Source organism: Nannobrachium achirus (genome assembly GCF_963921795.1).
Source record: "Nannobrachium achirus genome assembly, chromosome: 19".
NCBI classification, from domain to species: domain Eukaryota; kingdom Metazoa; phylum Chordata; class Actinopteri; order Myctophiformes; family Myctophidae; genus Nannobrachium; species Nannobrachium achirus.
In genome coordinates, this window is record NC_137826.1 from 31,568,732 (window position 1) to 31,583,672 (window position 14,941).

Here is a 14,941-nt window from a genome sequence, read left to right on the forward strand (position 1 = left end):
GTGGATATCCGCCAATGTACTAGAGTCAAGTGTGGCTGTAGATGTGTAACTGCTAGTGTTGTGTGCAAGTGTTCCAATCAACAGTATAGTGGAAGTGAAATCCATCTGTGCATACCTCTCTCAGGGCCTCCCTTTGCTCTTCTCTATCTGCTAAGCGTTTGCGTCTCTCCTCTTCCTCCCTCAGTGCATTTTGGGTCTCAGTGCGAAGGTGTTGATCGTTGATGATCCTGCGGATCTTTTTGCGCCCCTTTGGCGTGCCTTTAAGGTCTCCCTCTTCATCCTGTTAAGTACAAAACAATATATAATTATTGTAATCAAACTCATTCAAAAGCCAATATGACCAACAACTAATGAGCAGTAGCGGCGCAGGAGGAGTGTCTGTCTGGAAACGGTAATGTTCTCGGTTAAAGTTATTGATGAACATAAACAGCAATAATGGTTCCCAGTACCTTTTCATCACCGGAGTCTGACAACACAATCAAGGGTGGTGGTTTTTTCTGTAGGTAACTGCGAACTGCTTCCTTCTCCGCTCTAGTGGATCTGAGTGGTTGCAAAAGCAACACAAAGACAGTACACTTAATCCATAGACAATGCACAATTCTGTCAATCTAATAAAAGCAGGGCTGATATATGCTGCATCAATTGAAGGCCATATGATTTACTGAGTAAAGAATGAGAATGATACAAATAAAATAAAAATCATTAAAATGATCTGGTGTTGTTTAGTAAGGTCCTTATGAGCCATCTATGTGTGCCAGTATCACACATATTTATACAGATACAATACACTGAATTACCTTTTCGACTTCTCTTCATTGCCATCATCCTCTGATGCACTGAGCTCTTCACTGACACCAGACTCTTCCAGCTCTGACTGGCTATTGTCACTACCACTCTCAGCATCTATTCAACAGAAATGTAGATACAGTTAGGCCATCCAGTGTCATCGCAACTGAATGTCTATCATTGTTAAGAGCAGGGGTCTTCAACGTTTTCAGGCCAAGGACCCCTTAGTTGAGAGATGAAGCAGGGACCCCCACAACCTTTTCATAGATTCCATATAGTCTCATCATTTGACAGCACAATCATCATGTATCGTGTATTTTGGATTCATGTCAATTTGTGTTTTCAGATATTTAACCACTTGAGCCGTCATTACTAATAAACTTGACCCTTTACTCTGAACTTAGTCTGCTCTTTTTCCCCCTCTACACCAAACCTCTTTGCCGAAGATAACCGATCTACAAGCTCACAACGTTGAGAGCTTGTAGATCTGCCATTTTTGGCTACAGTTCTCAGAATATGGGCACTAGGGTACATGTTATTAATATAAAAAGGATTGGCAGATTTGGAGGACCCCCTGTAGTAACTCTGAGGACCCCCTAGGGGTCCCGGACCCCCTGTTGAAGACCCCTGGTTAAGAGGCACCCTTGCTCTCCATTACTCCCGTTACCTTGGCTCCTGACTCTTCTTTTTCGTTGTCTCTTCTCTCCATTCGTTACTCCTGGAGTCTTATCAGCTGCTGTCTCGTCATCAAGGATGAGTTTGTGACGCAGTAGGTGGTGCCTGCCTTTGGGAACATCAGAGTCCGTGTCTGAAGAGTCGGAGGTCAAGCTCGAGTCTTCCCCTGCAGGAAAACATATTTGATTATTAGGCAGTGGAGAGAATTCTTATTTCCAGACTAAACCCAATAACCTGTGTCCTGTCAGCAGCAGCACTCCCACGAATGACGGCCCTGGGTAGGCAACCCACTTTTGCTAGTAGATATATTGGCAACAATTCTCAAGATGTGAAGTGCTGATATGAAATATATGGAAGTTATAAATTAAATACTACCATTCAGTTCAGAGGCTTAATTGGCGTGGCAAAAAAAAGTAACTACTTAAACCCCATTACAAAAATGTATATATATTTCTTCTCTACAATAGGTGTCCAGTTTAACTTGGACTGTTGTCAGTCTGTTAAGGCGTTTAAATTGGCTATTTTTGCAAATTTATTTTAAATCAAAATGTAAATAATGTGAAAACGCATGCATATAATGAAATGCTCAAAAGCTTTAGTATAGTGGTTCATGAATGTATAGGTTGCAGATAAGAAAACATGGTTACATCGTGTGTCACGACTCCATGTAGTTGGATGAATGTGGATTGAGATGCACTCAGCACCCATCTAAAATCAGATTAATCTGCACAATCTATTCAGAAGGAAGATATGCACTAAAGAGCTTAATTTGAGGTTCATTGCAAATACTAGGGGTGGCAATTGCCATCCCCTGGGACCCCAAATAACACCAATATAATATGCTAAAGACTGACTTACCATTTCCATCTCTGTCGTCATCCTGTTTTTTTCCTTTAAATTCCTTGTCATCATCAGACTCTGATTCATCTTCCTGTGTCTCCTCCTCTGAAGAGAATTCTTCCCCCGAGGAGTAGTTGGCTGTGATTTGGGCCAAGAGCATTTTCTTAGCAATTCTTTTAGAAGCAGGGGAAGAGAAGGAGAAAAGGGACCTGAGGTTCATTTCATAAGCAATATGTTGTCTCCAGATATGTACCATCAACAGATAAATGTACAACAATGTGTAGAAGCTTTTCTAGGCCGCTAAAATGGAGTGCCATTAAAGAGACAACCAAAGGGGCTCTTTAGTCTCATTTTGTCTGTAAGTCTGAAATAGTGTGAACAAAACCAAGCCAAATTCAAGCAATATGTTCCTAGATGACCATGGAGAATATTCTGTTGCACAGAATAAGCACCGCAAACCCATAACTTACAATTCTGCCTTTATCACAAAAGGTTAAAACAAAACAGTACAAACCGGATCAAATCAGAGAGAGACACTGGAATGTTTGAATTTATTACAACAGACAATTTATCAAATATAATTAATATATTATTACAACTGGATACAATAACACCTCAGATGAAAGTAGTCACTAATACTATGTTAATGTTTAAAACACAATTTCAAATGCTAAAAAAGATTTTGGCCATCTGTACATTAAGTCTGACTACCAAGTCATATTCAAAACTGAAATGCATTGTGTTGTCTGTTAAATACCAATACTCCTGATCCAGTTCTCCATTAGTTAAGATGACGTTTTGTATTATTGGAAACCTCAGAATCTCAAAACAAAACTTTTGATATAGCTGTTCCTGTAGATAATCATATCGAACTGTTTCCCCAAAATAAAAGATTGAAGCATATGCTTTTTGAGGTTATGCTGATACATCACATTAACATTTTAGAAAAGGCAATGATCAGAAGTATACAACTAGTTCCTCCCTACTATAAGGCAGTAGTCAGACAGCTGCATGAGCCTAGGACCTCATCTCATATGTTTCAACTTGGGAGACAAGTGGAACAATAAGGAAGCGAAAGTGTAAAGATAAATTAACACATTGCAGAAGAAAAATACATCTACATCACTGCCAGATGCTGGGGAGGCCTGACCTCACAGGAAACTTTCAACATTTTGAGTCAAAACATGGATTTGAGATTGCTTTGACTAGGGAGTAGTAGATAGGAAGATGACCCAGACTGGATCCTTGGATGCGGATCTTCAAATAGTGAATTTAACAGGACGTTGAACATGTTATTAAAAATAAAATAAAATAGATATTGTGATGTTATATATTGGCAGAATCAGCTTTGCTTACATTTGTTTGTGATGAAAGAGTGACTAAGAGCCGCTTCAACATACAATCAAAGTCAATGCGGAGGCTATTTCTCATCTACATCATGACTACACAACAAAATCCTCTACCAAAGTGTCCTTGTAATTTTAAATGTTAGACATTTAAAGGCCCAACAGTTGCAGTCAGACAATGTATTGTAAAGAGTTACCTTGCCATGATGATGCGACTCAAAATATTGTCGAGATATCTATTTATCTACCTATAATAGTTGCTACTTTTTAGAAATTGATATTCGGAAAATATTCTCATTAATTTAAAATGTACAGGTCTCAAAAGTAAAAGTCACATTTTTAGAACATGAAAGAACATAATCACAGCAGATTCTGCAAATGTATAACATTACAAAGCCAGACAGCGCTTACATTTTGTACTTTATAAAAATGTCAACTTCACGTTGCAATTTGAATTAGGAAGATCCAAACTGTATCCGTGGATTGGGATCTTCAAATAGTAAACAGTAAATATATTATTTTTTTGAGCGGTGCTAACCCCTCCAACGTCTGGCTTTGTGTGTAGGTCCCCGTGTCCCTATGAACACGAATATGTCCGTATGAGCACGAGACTAACGTCATGGAAAGTATGCAGACCGACGTCACCATGTTTGATAAGTGAGCACTGCAGTCATGTTTTGCGGGGGGGCACCCGATAGCCGGATGGTTATGGCGCGTGGCCGTGCACCTGGGCCAGGCAGACCATTCACTGCATGCCACTTCCCTGCTCTTTATTTCCTGTCTATCTCCACGGTACCGATCAGTGCTCCCAGTATTGCCTGTTTGGAGCTTGTGGCCGCTTGGAACGTGTGTCCGTTAGGAACTGGAAAAACACTTGGCCCCCAGAAATGCTGCTTGCAGTGTTTGTTTCGAGAACTGCACATCCAATCCAACTTCATTCAGTACCGTACTCACTAACCCTAACCCACTCCCACGTTTGAAGTTGAACCGATGAAAGGTTCTCAAGATATGCGAAAGATACAGATTATAAAATATATAGATGTTCAAAAGGCCTCATAGAACAGAAATCAATGGAATTGCGGATGAGCAGAATAATAAATAAAGCAACGATGTCATACTCTTTTTCAATAACATGAAAGGCAGCCTTCATTACAGTTTATTTTAATTACAGTATCTTGGAAAATAACACTGCCAAAGGGAAAAGTGAATGTTATTTTATTAAACGATTTCTTCACTTTCAGAATCCCTAGTCTCCCTTAAAAAAAAAAAAGAAAAGTAAAGAAAAAAAAAGACAGATATGAAAGTCAAAGACATCATCACTGCCATATCACACTTTACTTGAGCAGGAAAATTACTTTACCTTTACAAACACTTGCATTTGTAAATATCACAAAGAAAACAAATATGTACAGTAGTGTACTGTGTTTAAGGGCAACTTAAATTACCTTTAACCTGAATCCTATCATTCTATCCACAAGTTTCCGCGGGAGTTTACTGGAGACTATCAGGACCAAACTTCCGGGTTTAACAGCAGCATACAAGCTCACGTCGCGTCGCAGATGCAACCCGTTGTGAGCTTGTAAATCGGCGGCGGAACCTCGGTGCAGACGTTTGCGCAATGCACTATGGGGCGTAGGAAACTCGTGGATTGAGAAGACGTGAATGCATTTCTGCAAATCTGTTAGCCAATGGATATGCACATCAACTTCACAGTAGAACAATAAGACGCAGTTTTAAATATTTTTTTGTGTTTTAACTTAATCGCAGCAACAAAAATATATTGAAGGAAGCAGATGCACATGTAAAGTACATCTACTTAAGTAATATGGTTTCATTCTAATGATCATTATCTAATAATCAAACCTAACCCATCAATGGCAGAATTGTATCTTTAGGATTGGTTTGATAGTTAAGCATGAAGGTTTTTCAAAAATAATCCCAACCTTCAAAGCCTTGCTTACCTCTCAAATGTAAACAATCGTTTACAAATAGCTGAAATGTGTAGAGTGAAAATCAATGCCACTTTTAATGCAAGTGTCTGCAAATAATCTGGCAAGCAAGCGCTAGAACGTTGCATATTTAACCAACGTTCTACTCTCAAATGTAACCATACTGCTTACAGTCATTCTTTTATGCATATAATAGGACAGCTCAGTAGGAGACTAACATTTAAAGATTATTTTTAAGCATTCATGCTTTATTGAAATGAAAGACAGGAAATTGAGAGCAGAAGAAGGGATGACATAAGAGGCTCTGAGGCAAAAAAAACTAAACCAGGACATTTCAGTTGTGTGGTCCGCACATTAACTAGCTGGCCTACCTCTGTGTTCCAAGAGACCAAAATTCAGAACAGTCTAAACATAGAACAAAAATTACACTTGTGATAAACTTAAAATATATATCTTTGTATGGAGTTTCAAAAATATTAAACACAAAATGTGCTTAATTTGTTCTCTAAGCTATCCATGGCCGAGTAATATGCTTATGGACTGGTTAGTCAATGCCAAAGGAATTCCATAAGAATCTTATCCAAGAGAACCTTCAAATGACAAGCTGGCCAATCATTCTTAAGACAGGCTAGGCAAGGTTTGTCAAGGATTGATCTCAGGTTCATAAAGTGTTTAGTGCACTCAACACATTGTACATTTAGAACGTATATTTGATTTCTGCTGGTCTACTGCAGTTACGTTTGGGTCGCACCCGGCTTGTCTCGATGACAGGACCTACACCAGATTTAGCACAGGACTTGAGGTTCTTAGGAGCCGTAGGCGTTCTCCCACATTTAGAGTGTGTTACAATTGTTAAGTCCTGTCTTTTTGAGCCATACCTATTTTCTGGGTCATCATCTTCCTCTGCTGCCCAAGAGGGCCCAGAATGGGACTGCTCCTCATCCCCTAAATAACAAACAAAACGTAAAAGTGAGCAAGTTGTACACGTCATATATTCACCACATTTTTCATGACCAAAGATTTGACGGAGACTCGTTTGATCGTCTCACCCAGAACAACCGTTTTTTATTAACCAAAATGCATGACTACAATTAAGCCACATAGATTCATTTTCTCTCCAAAGACTTAACTGCTCTATAGATTATTTCCACAGGATAAATCTTTATTCTGTGTGAATTCTGAGTTTGATCTTGACCTTACTTCAGAAATGGTACTTGCATTGTTATAAACAAACCATTTCACCTTCTGTCTGTGATAGTACTGACCATGTGACTTTTACCATTCAGTCTCAAAGAAGAAGAAAGTCATGGAGTTGCCTAGTGACTGCCCGTCCCAGACAAAGGTGATTCAATCACTATGAAGTCCTATGACACTACTACTAATACTATATTCATGCTCAGATGAAGGCAGACTAGGCCCAAAGAGTTGGCACGTTTTGTTTGGCCAAAATACATTGGTGAAACTGAGCCACTTCTTTTTATGTAGTTTGTGAGTGCTCTTTAGATGCTGTGTTTTTTTTTAAGTACTCAGACTTATAATCCCAATACCATTCTGGTATGAGAATGTATGAGAAAGAAAGTAGGACTAAGAAGAGACAATTTGACTGACATGTGCTTAATTATATTCAGGCAGATAGGTAAAGAGAGGTTCACCGGATGACTGATGGAATGTCGCTGCTCCCTGCATGGACACATCTTCTAGGATTGGCTTCATCTTCTGGACATCTGTATCACTCTCAGAATCCAAGTCCACATCTTGTTCCTCATCGCTTGACGAGGCCGAGGTCTCCATGTCTTTCTCCTGTGACTTGGCTGCATCCTTAGACTTCCTGGTTTGTTGTCTACCCTCCTTTCTAGCAGTAGAGTCATGTCTCTTCATTAAGCAAGACCTAATTTTATTCCGGTCTTTCATTTCATTCTCCACATTTTGGTCATCACTCGAGGAATCTGTGCCTCTACCTCTCTGAACCTTGGCTCTTCTGTCACCCCGATCAGATTCAGAGGAACAATCCGCCACTTTGCGTTTGCGGTGAACCCTTTCTGGTGGGGTCCTAGTGAGCCCAAAGAGACATTTCTTTGTTACTTGTGTTGATCCTTTCTCGTCATCATCATCCGTCTGGGGCTCATCAGAGCTGTGTGCCATGGCTGCCCGCTGGAGTAGAACAGCAGGGACTTCATCCGAATCAGAGTCCTCTCTTAGTCTGTTAAACCCTTCATCTTCGGCCTCATTGGCTGCCTTTGTGGTAGGGCTATCCTCAGGATCAGAATCACTGTCAGCAGCTGAAAGGGAGGGTTTGGTCTTCACATCGCTTGGTCGACGCAAAGGTGTAGTCTTCACCCGAGGAGATCGCCTGTTTGTATGTTCCTCTTCGACATGTGAAGACTCCTTGGCGCCTGTGCTGATTTCATATTTTCTCTCTTCATCAGCGTTAACATTTACAACCTGTTTCTCTCCATCCACAACGTTTTTGTCTTCCTTCTCCTCCCTCAGGTGCATGGCTGTGTCTGTCTTTTCTTCCTTCTGCTCCCTCCTGTGCATGGCTGCCTCAGTCTCCTCTTCCGTTTCCATCCCTGTGTGCATTGCTAAATCTGTCTCCTGTTCCGTCTCACTTATGTACCTAGCTGCCTCAGTCTCTTCCTTTTCCCCTCTCCTGTGCATGGCTGCCTCTGTCTCCTCTTCCTTCTCCTCTGTGTGCATGGCTACCGTGGTCACTGGGGTCACTGAAGGCAGTTTTTGTTCCACAGGCACTAGTTTCAATACAAGTTGCTTAGTCAAGGTGAGGTCAGGAGGAATCTGTAGATCTAGTTTTTTCACCCTGAAGCGACCTAATGGGGACCTCTGATACTCATCGGAACAGCTGCGTGCAGCTTTCCTAGACAACTTCACATCTTCTGTGAAATCCTTTGAGTCAGAATCGTGGTCTTCCAAATGTTCAGCAGCCAACTTCCGTAACTCGCTCATGCATCCATCATCAGAATTTCTGAGTTCGGCGCCTATATTCTCTACATCAAAGTCCTCATTAAGCAAGCTTTCCCAAGAGTCCAGCATACCCAAGTCACTGAACTCCTCTTTAAGACCTTCCTCCAGTGCGTTGTACGTTTTACGCAGGCCTTTCAGCACAGAGATGAAAGACTTTAGATGGAGAAGTCTAACAGCAGCCGTGTGCTTGGCCTTTGAACCACTCTGAATGAAATTCACAAATGATCTGTTTGTCGTGTTTGTTGAGTCCATCAAGTACTTGGCCTTTTTGGTGAGCTCCTTTGGGACTTGCAGCATGTTGTAGTTGAACATCACGTTGCCATCCATGCCACTGTGGTCCCACTTATCTAAGGCAATGTTTTCGGGAAGCTTTGGCAACGCACCAAAAAGTCCACATTGCTCCTGCGCTGCACGGTTCCTTTTGCGCTGCTGATGCCAGAGATCTTCCATGTTGTCGAGAACACTGTCACAGGCCACTACCAGATCCATCAGGGGCTCTGGGTTGCAGACGTAGCAGTACCATTTGCTCTCCAAAATGCCAGATAGTTCCTTCCTCCCCAAATTTCGTAAAATGCACTTCTTACAAAAGGCATTACTACAGTAGTCGCAGCAGATCAAGTTGCCTCCTTCTGCACACCACCTGTATGAAAAGAAAATAGAAAAACTTAACAACTTAATTTTATGTGGTAACATGTTACTGAAAATGGTAAATATAACCATCATACCTGCACTGTTCATCCATCCCGTCACAATCCTTACTGATGTCATCACTTGAGTAATACTTAATACAAGACTGATGAAGAAGAAAACAAAGACTATTAGAACTCACTAATAGACAATTAGCTACATGGCATACATTTTACAAGTTCAAAGTTTGACCGTAAGCTAAACAAAACTATTTTTCATGTAAATGTTTTAATTAGTAAGATCTTCGAGTCATATCAAATTATTATAACGCTTTAATCCTCTGATTTGAGCAGAACTATTAGGGAAATAATGCTGTGTTACTAGAAGGGAAACCACATTGCTTGAATCTTATTATTCATAACAGTCAGGCTGATATGCACTCTTATCCAGATCTTCAGGATGTTACACAAGAATTTTGTCATAAAGTCACCACACCGTTTATATTTTCATAGTTTCAATAGACACCACTTACGTTATGTTCAGATATTCAGATTTAATTAGCATTTTATTTACAGGAGCATATCACCCATTTTCAACATAATCTTCATATAATTGGTATTCACTAACGCTCATAAGATGGTACCATTTCAAACAATAATTTATTTTTAATTATTGATAATTATTATCAATAAAGTTATTAACTTTCCAGGAAGAGGAATGTGTAGTTTATAGTACTGTTTACTGGCTTGGAATCCCCATAGATGACTTCATTGATAGGCAGGTTTCTTTACTGACCACAGCCCACTTCTGAGAGACAGAACGAGTAGACAGAAATGGCTGCCAACTTAAGAGCATTAGTGAATAGTGAGGAACAACTATATGAACAAAGGGAACCAATGGGTGTATTATAGGACAGGGGTCTTCAACGTTTTCAGGCCAAGGACACCTTAGTTGAGAGTGAGATGAAGCAGGGACCCCCACAACCTGTTCATAGAGTCCATATAGTTTAATCGTTTGACAGCACAGTCAGTGTATTTTGGATTCATGTCAATTTGTGTTTTCAGATATTTAACCACTTGAACCATCAATACTTCATAAACTTGACCTTTCACTATGTACTTAGTCTGCTCTTTTTCACCTCTACACCAAACCTCGTTGCCAAAAATAGCCGATCTACAAGCTCACAACGCCTCGCAGTCGAGATCTGCTATTTTTGGCTAAAGTTCTCAAGAGATTTTTTTTTTTCTATCACACAAAGATTTGGAGGACCCCCTGTAGTAACTCTGATGACCCCCTAGGGGTACCGGACCCCCTGTTGAAGACCCCTGTTAAAGGACATATATTGTAACTAGTTTAACAACTACTGTTATTTTTGTATTGCCTCTTCCAAAGGAGTCTATCATATTATAATCACTCACCAAACCATCACAGTTATATGGCAGACCAAATAATTGTGCAGCTAAAGAATACAGACTTATGAAGAGGCTTACCTTGCATATAAGTACTTTGAGAACTGGATGCCGGTACAAAGAGTCTCTCTGGAAGTGGTTAACTTGACGGCCACAAGCTGTACAGTTTATAATTTGCTGTTGTGCACCTCCTACAAAAGAAACACAATGCTGTCATTAGCTAAGAGAAATGGTTACTTGTTGATTAAAGGACAACTTTAGTTTTTTACAACCAGGGTTCATATTTTAGATTGTAATTAAAGAATATGAAAGATGAGTGTTAAAATTATTTCATTTACTTCTTTCTATTGTTTTAGATTGTTGCGTACAAGTGGCTAAATATGTCATTTTACACAGAATAAGTCGCAACCTTTCATGGTTGGATGTGACTTATGGGGGCAAGAAGTGTTACTGTAAATAGCAATAAAGAAACTGCTGGCTTATTGTGTCTAAAAATACATATTTAGCCACTTGTACACATGCCCCCATGCGTACACATGCCCCACATTTTAGCAAGGTAAATGCGATAAAACAATAGAACGAAGCAAATGAAAACATTTTAACACTCACTTTTTCTTTTCTCTAATTACAATCTAAAATATGAATGAACCCTTGTTGTAAAAAAACAAAGTTGTCCTTTAATAGTGATTGGAAATATACCATTACTCTGCAACCTCCACCCACCACCAACCCTCGCACAGCCATGCATTCAAACACCTGGCTACCTTTTTGACATTACCTTGGACATTGGCTAACACTATATATATATACTAGTGGAACACTTTTATTGGCTTCCTGCTGCAGTCTTTCCTTTCTGTAGTTACAAATGTAAGGTTTATATACAGAGCGGTACGGGTAAATCTTCTCGTTTAAACTAGATGTTGAAAATTAGACATTTAAATCAATGTTGAGCAACAGCAATGAGTATTTCTTGCCTTAATGTTGCAATAGACCGTTTTTTGATGGTATAGGTTTATTAGGTTAAAATGGAGACTGCTTCAGATAGTGTTAGCTTAGCACTCTTGCGGTTTAGCGCAGACAGGGAACGAGGGCAGTAGTCATCGACATCACTAAAGGAATTTAATAAAAGTTAATGCAGAGGGATCCAAGGTTCAAAGGAAATGTTTTGATAGATGAGATCAAGTAGAGCAGAGTAAAGGCGAGGGGAGCTGATGCTGTGTATAGAAGGAGCAAAAATATGTTATGCAAACAAACACTGACAGAATGAACATACAGTACATGACTGTCAGCACACAACAGCAGGGTCCAGTAGAGCACAAAATCGGCAGAGCTCCCCTCAAAAACGTGCTGATCCTCGCCAGAAAGGCCGAAGGGGGAGGATTATGTTTTCGCCCCTGTGAGTCTGTCCCTAAATCTATCTGTGAGCAGCTCATCTCTGGCGCTGTTGGACCGAATGGGAGCAAGTCGATATTTCAACATAACATTTGTTCTACGTCCCAGTATTTCGACACGGGTGAATGTTAACCTGGTGGTGAAAAGCTAATCTACCGACGCTGATGTCCTCTATGCCTAAACCTAACCCAAACCCTAACCTCAGTAACCCTGGGTGAGTAGCTAACCTGCAGACGCTGGTTGACGAAATAATGACACGTAGAAATAGCGAGATTTCCCCGGACCGAATAACCATATGCCTATTCAGTGTATATAACTGGATAACGGAATACCACTTAAATTATATCTTTTCATTATTTTAGTTCCAGATAGTAGATATAGCAACAAACACAGCCACTCTGACATACAGACAAACATACATCAGCTACAGTCATGTCAGTAAAGCATGTTGAATTCAAATGAGTTGAAAAAGAGATACTACTGAAAGAGTGAATATGCCCTTCCTTTATTTGCCTTAATTGATACTGTTATGTTTACAGGGTTCCTACACGTTTTCCATGTCAACAAACTCAAATGTGTGTGCTCTGCTCAGGCACACTTCAACACAGATCAGGCGCAGGGCACGAACCGGGGGCCTAGGACTCCGGTCAACTAAGTATATAAATGATTTAAAAATCAAACCGTCACTAGGTATTGTAACTTCAATCAATTAATCAATTAAGCCTGAGGTTTACTTGAATGCACATTTTCTCCCTCTACAACTCTGTTTGTACAAATAAGAGCATATTTGTGAAATGTCACAATACACAAGATGTACAGTATTAGAGTGAATGTTGGTCAATGTCATTACATGCTGTAATATGAGATCATATGATGTAAATGCTATCATTATTATACTGCGCTCAATCCCATAAAGGTTATTGTTTGGAAAACTGGAAAACCCACAATAAATATTTATCAAGCTGTTTGTAAATGACTTCAACAGGAGCATTAATGAACTTTAACAATAGCTGACCTCCACGTCTCCTTGGGAAATCGCTCCTCAGCACACCAGATTTCCGACTGCGAAACTCCGGACCTCTGAAGTCATCTCTTCCGTGACACACTGGTTCAGGTCTTACCAAAGCGGTTCCTATGTGAAGAAAACCTGACGGTGAATTATCAAGCTTCTTTCAATTGCAGAATTCCTTTCTTATGTAGCAGGAACATTTAACACCTACCTTTTGGTAATCTGGTTACATCAAGGTCACCATTTGAATTGAAGGGCAAATCGGTGTCATTGTCACTTGCATTTGATTCACCAGATTCATCTAGCCCAGAGTGTTTTATAACAACAGATGGCTTCCTGTAATATCAGTAAAACAGACAAGAACATTAACTTCATATAAGCATGGTTCTTAATGTGGTGCTTTATTCAGAATGAGTCGATTTACAATCAAACATCAACCCACCTCCTTGATCCTGAATTCTTCAAGATATCCACAGGGATTCCAGCCTGAAAATCAAGAGATTTTGTCAAAAGGATATTTGTGGCTAATTGTATGACGCATCTTTCAGTTACTCCTTAATAATGCATCTACTGTAAGATTTAATAGAAATTCCTAGCTTACAGTAGGCTGTATTCAATATAACCACGAGATACATTTTAAAGGAGTAGTTCATCCACAAAATGACTTTTTCCCTATTGATTACTCACACCATGGAGACTCGAGTTCAATAATATTTTTTTTGTATTTGTCGCCTTCCTTTTTTTACTTCTATAATTTTTATCCCACGATTTTGCAACCCGTTTTCACCCATTGCCAATTGCCCATGTAATCCTGGGCTCTGCTCTCCCTCTGCCGCGCCTGGGGACTTTCCTCATGCTTCCTTCAATGCATGAGTAGTCCAAATTGTTTCTTTTTACCTGACAGTGGGGATTTCCCCGGTTTGGACGTAGCGCGTGGAAGGAACATGTTATTCCAACCAGTTCCTTTCCCCTCCATCAAGCGCCCCGGCTGGCCAGGGGGAGGCATTATTGAGACCAGGATTAATGCATGTTTTTGTGAGGGTATCAACCCTAGGAGACACGGGGAGAACATGCAAACTCCACACAGAAAGGCCCTATCGCCGACCCCACCTAGGGTGTGGGCGCTGATGGCGCGGAGGGAGAAACACGCCCCCAGTGCCCACAGCGTCCCCCGGCGGGAATCTTTGTCGCCTTCCTAAGACAATATTTTTATTACAATAAATCTATCCACATTGATTCCGGATGGGGACACAAATGCATAGTGCCGCTTAAAAGTGAAAAAAAAAAATTTAAACGCATTACAACCTCAGTGGTATTTGTGCCTGTTGAATTTTCGCAGTCCTTAGCTGGCAGATCTGTGGACATAATATAATCAGTTATCTACCACATGTTTAAACAAATGCATCTAAGATGAATATCTTATTTTTCATGAGAAAAACACATATTTTTAAATGGTACCTTGAGAAGATGTGTCATCATTACTGTCCTCTACAGAAGAAAGAGCCATGAACTCATGGAGTTTGGTCACCAACACATCCAACTTGCTACTACAGTAGACAGGATTTAAAAATTGTTAGAACATAACATACAAACAAGTACAATATATTCATAAATAGGCTCACAATATATGCAGCAGCTACAAGAAGTCCCACCTCATTAGACATTTTTAAGAAGCATAGGTTACAGACAGAGTCGACTCGAGACATCAATTTCCAATCCAATACAACCCACTTTATTTATAGAGCAACAGTGTTGAGCCTGATGGTGGCACTTTAAGAGGCCAACTCACATTTTGCCCCATAACTCTTGAACCGTAGGGTGTACTGTAGTGTACAATCAAATTATCAACGCAGCGTCCAATAGGGGAGAATGGCATTACGTCACACTCGGCTGAATCGGCTTGCCCTGCACCCCCGGCAGCCATGTTGA

The 14,941-nt window shown here is 40.2% G+C and overlaps 1 protein-coding gene across 1 annotated transcript in view; it reads right to left on the reverse strand.

Annotated features, from left to right (window-relative positions):
- Window positions 1-14,941, reverse strand: part of atrxl (ATRX chromatin remodeler, like) — a 30,128-nt gene that overhangs the window by 13,218 nt on the left and 1,969 nt on the right. Inside the window, exons 2-15 of the mRNA XM_080749603.1 lie at window positions 14,471-14,559; window positions 14,318-14,367; window positions 13,455-13,498; window positions 13,224-13,348; window positions 13,019-13,135; window positions 10,693-10,802; window positions 9,301-9,368; window positions 7,249-9,215; window positions 6,475-6,541; window positions 2,320-2,474; window positions 1,454-1,627; window positions 798-903; window positions 450-540; window positions 116-280 (exon numbers count right to left, since the gene is read on the reverse strand). Coding sequence (XP_080605729.1) covers window positions 116-280; window positions 450-540; window positions 798-903; window positions 1,454-1,627; window positions 2,320-2,474; window positions 6,475-6,541; window positions 7,249-9,215; window positions 9,301-9,368; window positions 10,693-10,802; window positions 13,019-13,135; window positions 13,224-13,348; window positions 13,455-13,498; window positions 14,318-14,367; window positions 14,471-14,559 — 3,328 coding nt within the window. The remainder of the gene's footprint in view (window positions 1-115; window positions 281-449; window positions 541-797; window positions 904-1,453; window positions 1,628-2,319; window positions 2,475-6,474; window positions 6,542-7,248; window positions 9,216-9,300; window positions 9,369-10,692; window positions 10,803-13,018; window positions 13,136-13,223; window positions 13,349-13,454; window positions 13,499-14,317; window positions 14,368-14,470; window positions 14,560-14,941) is intronic.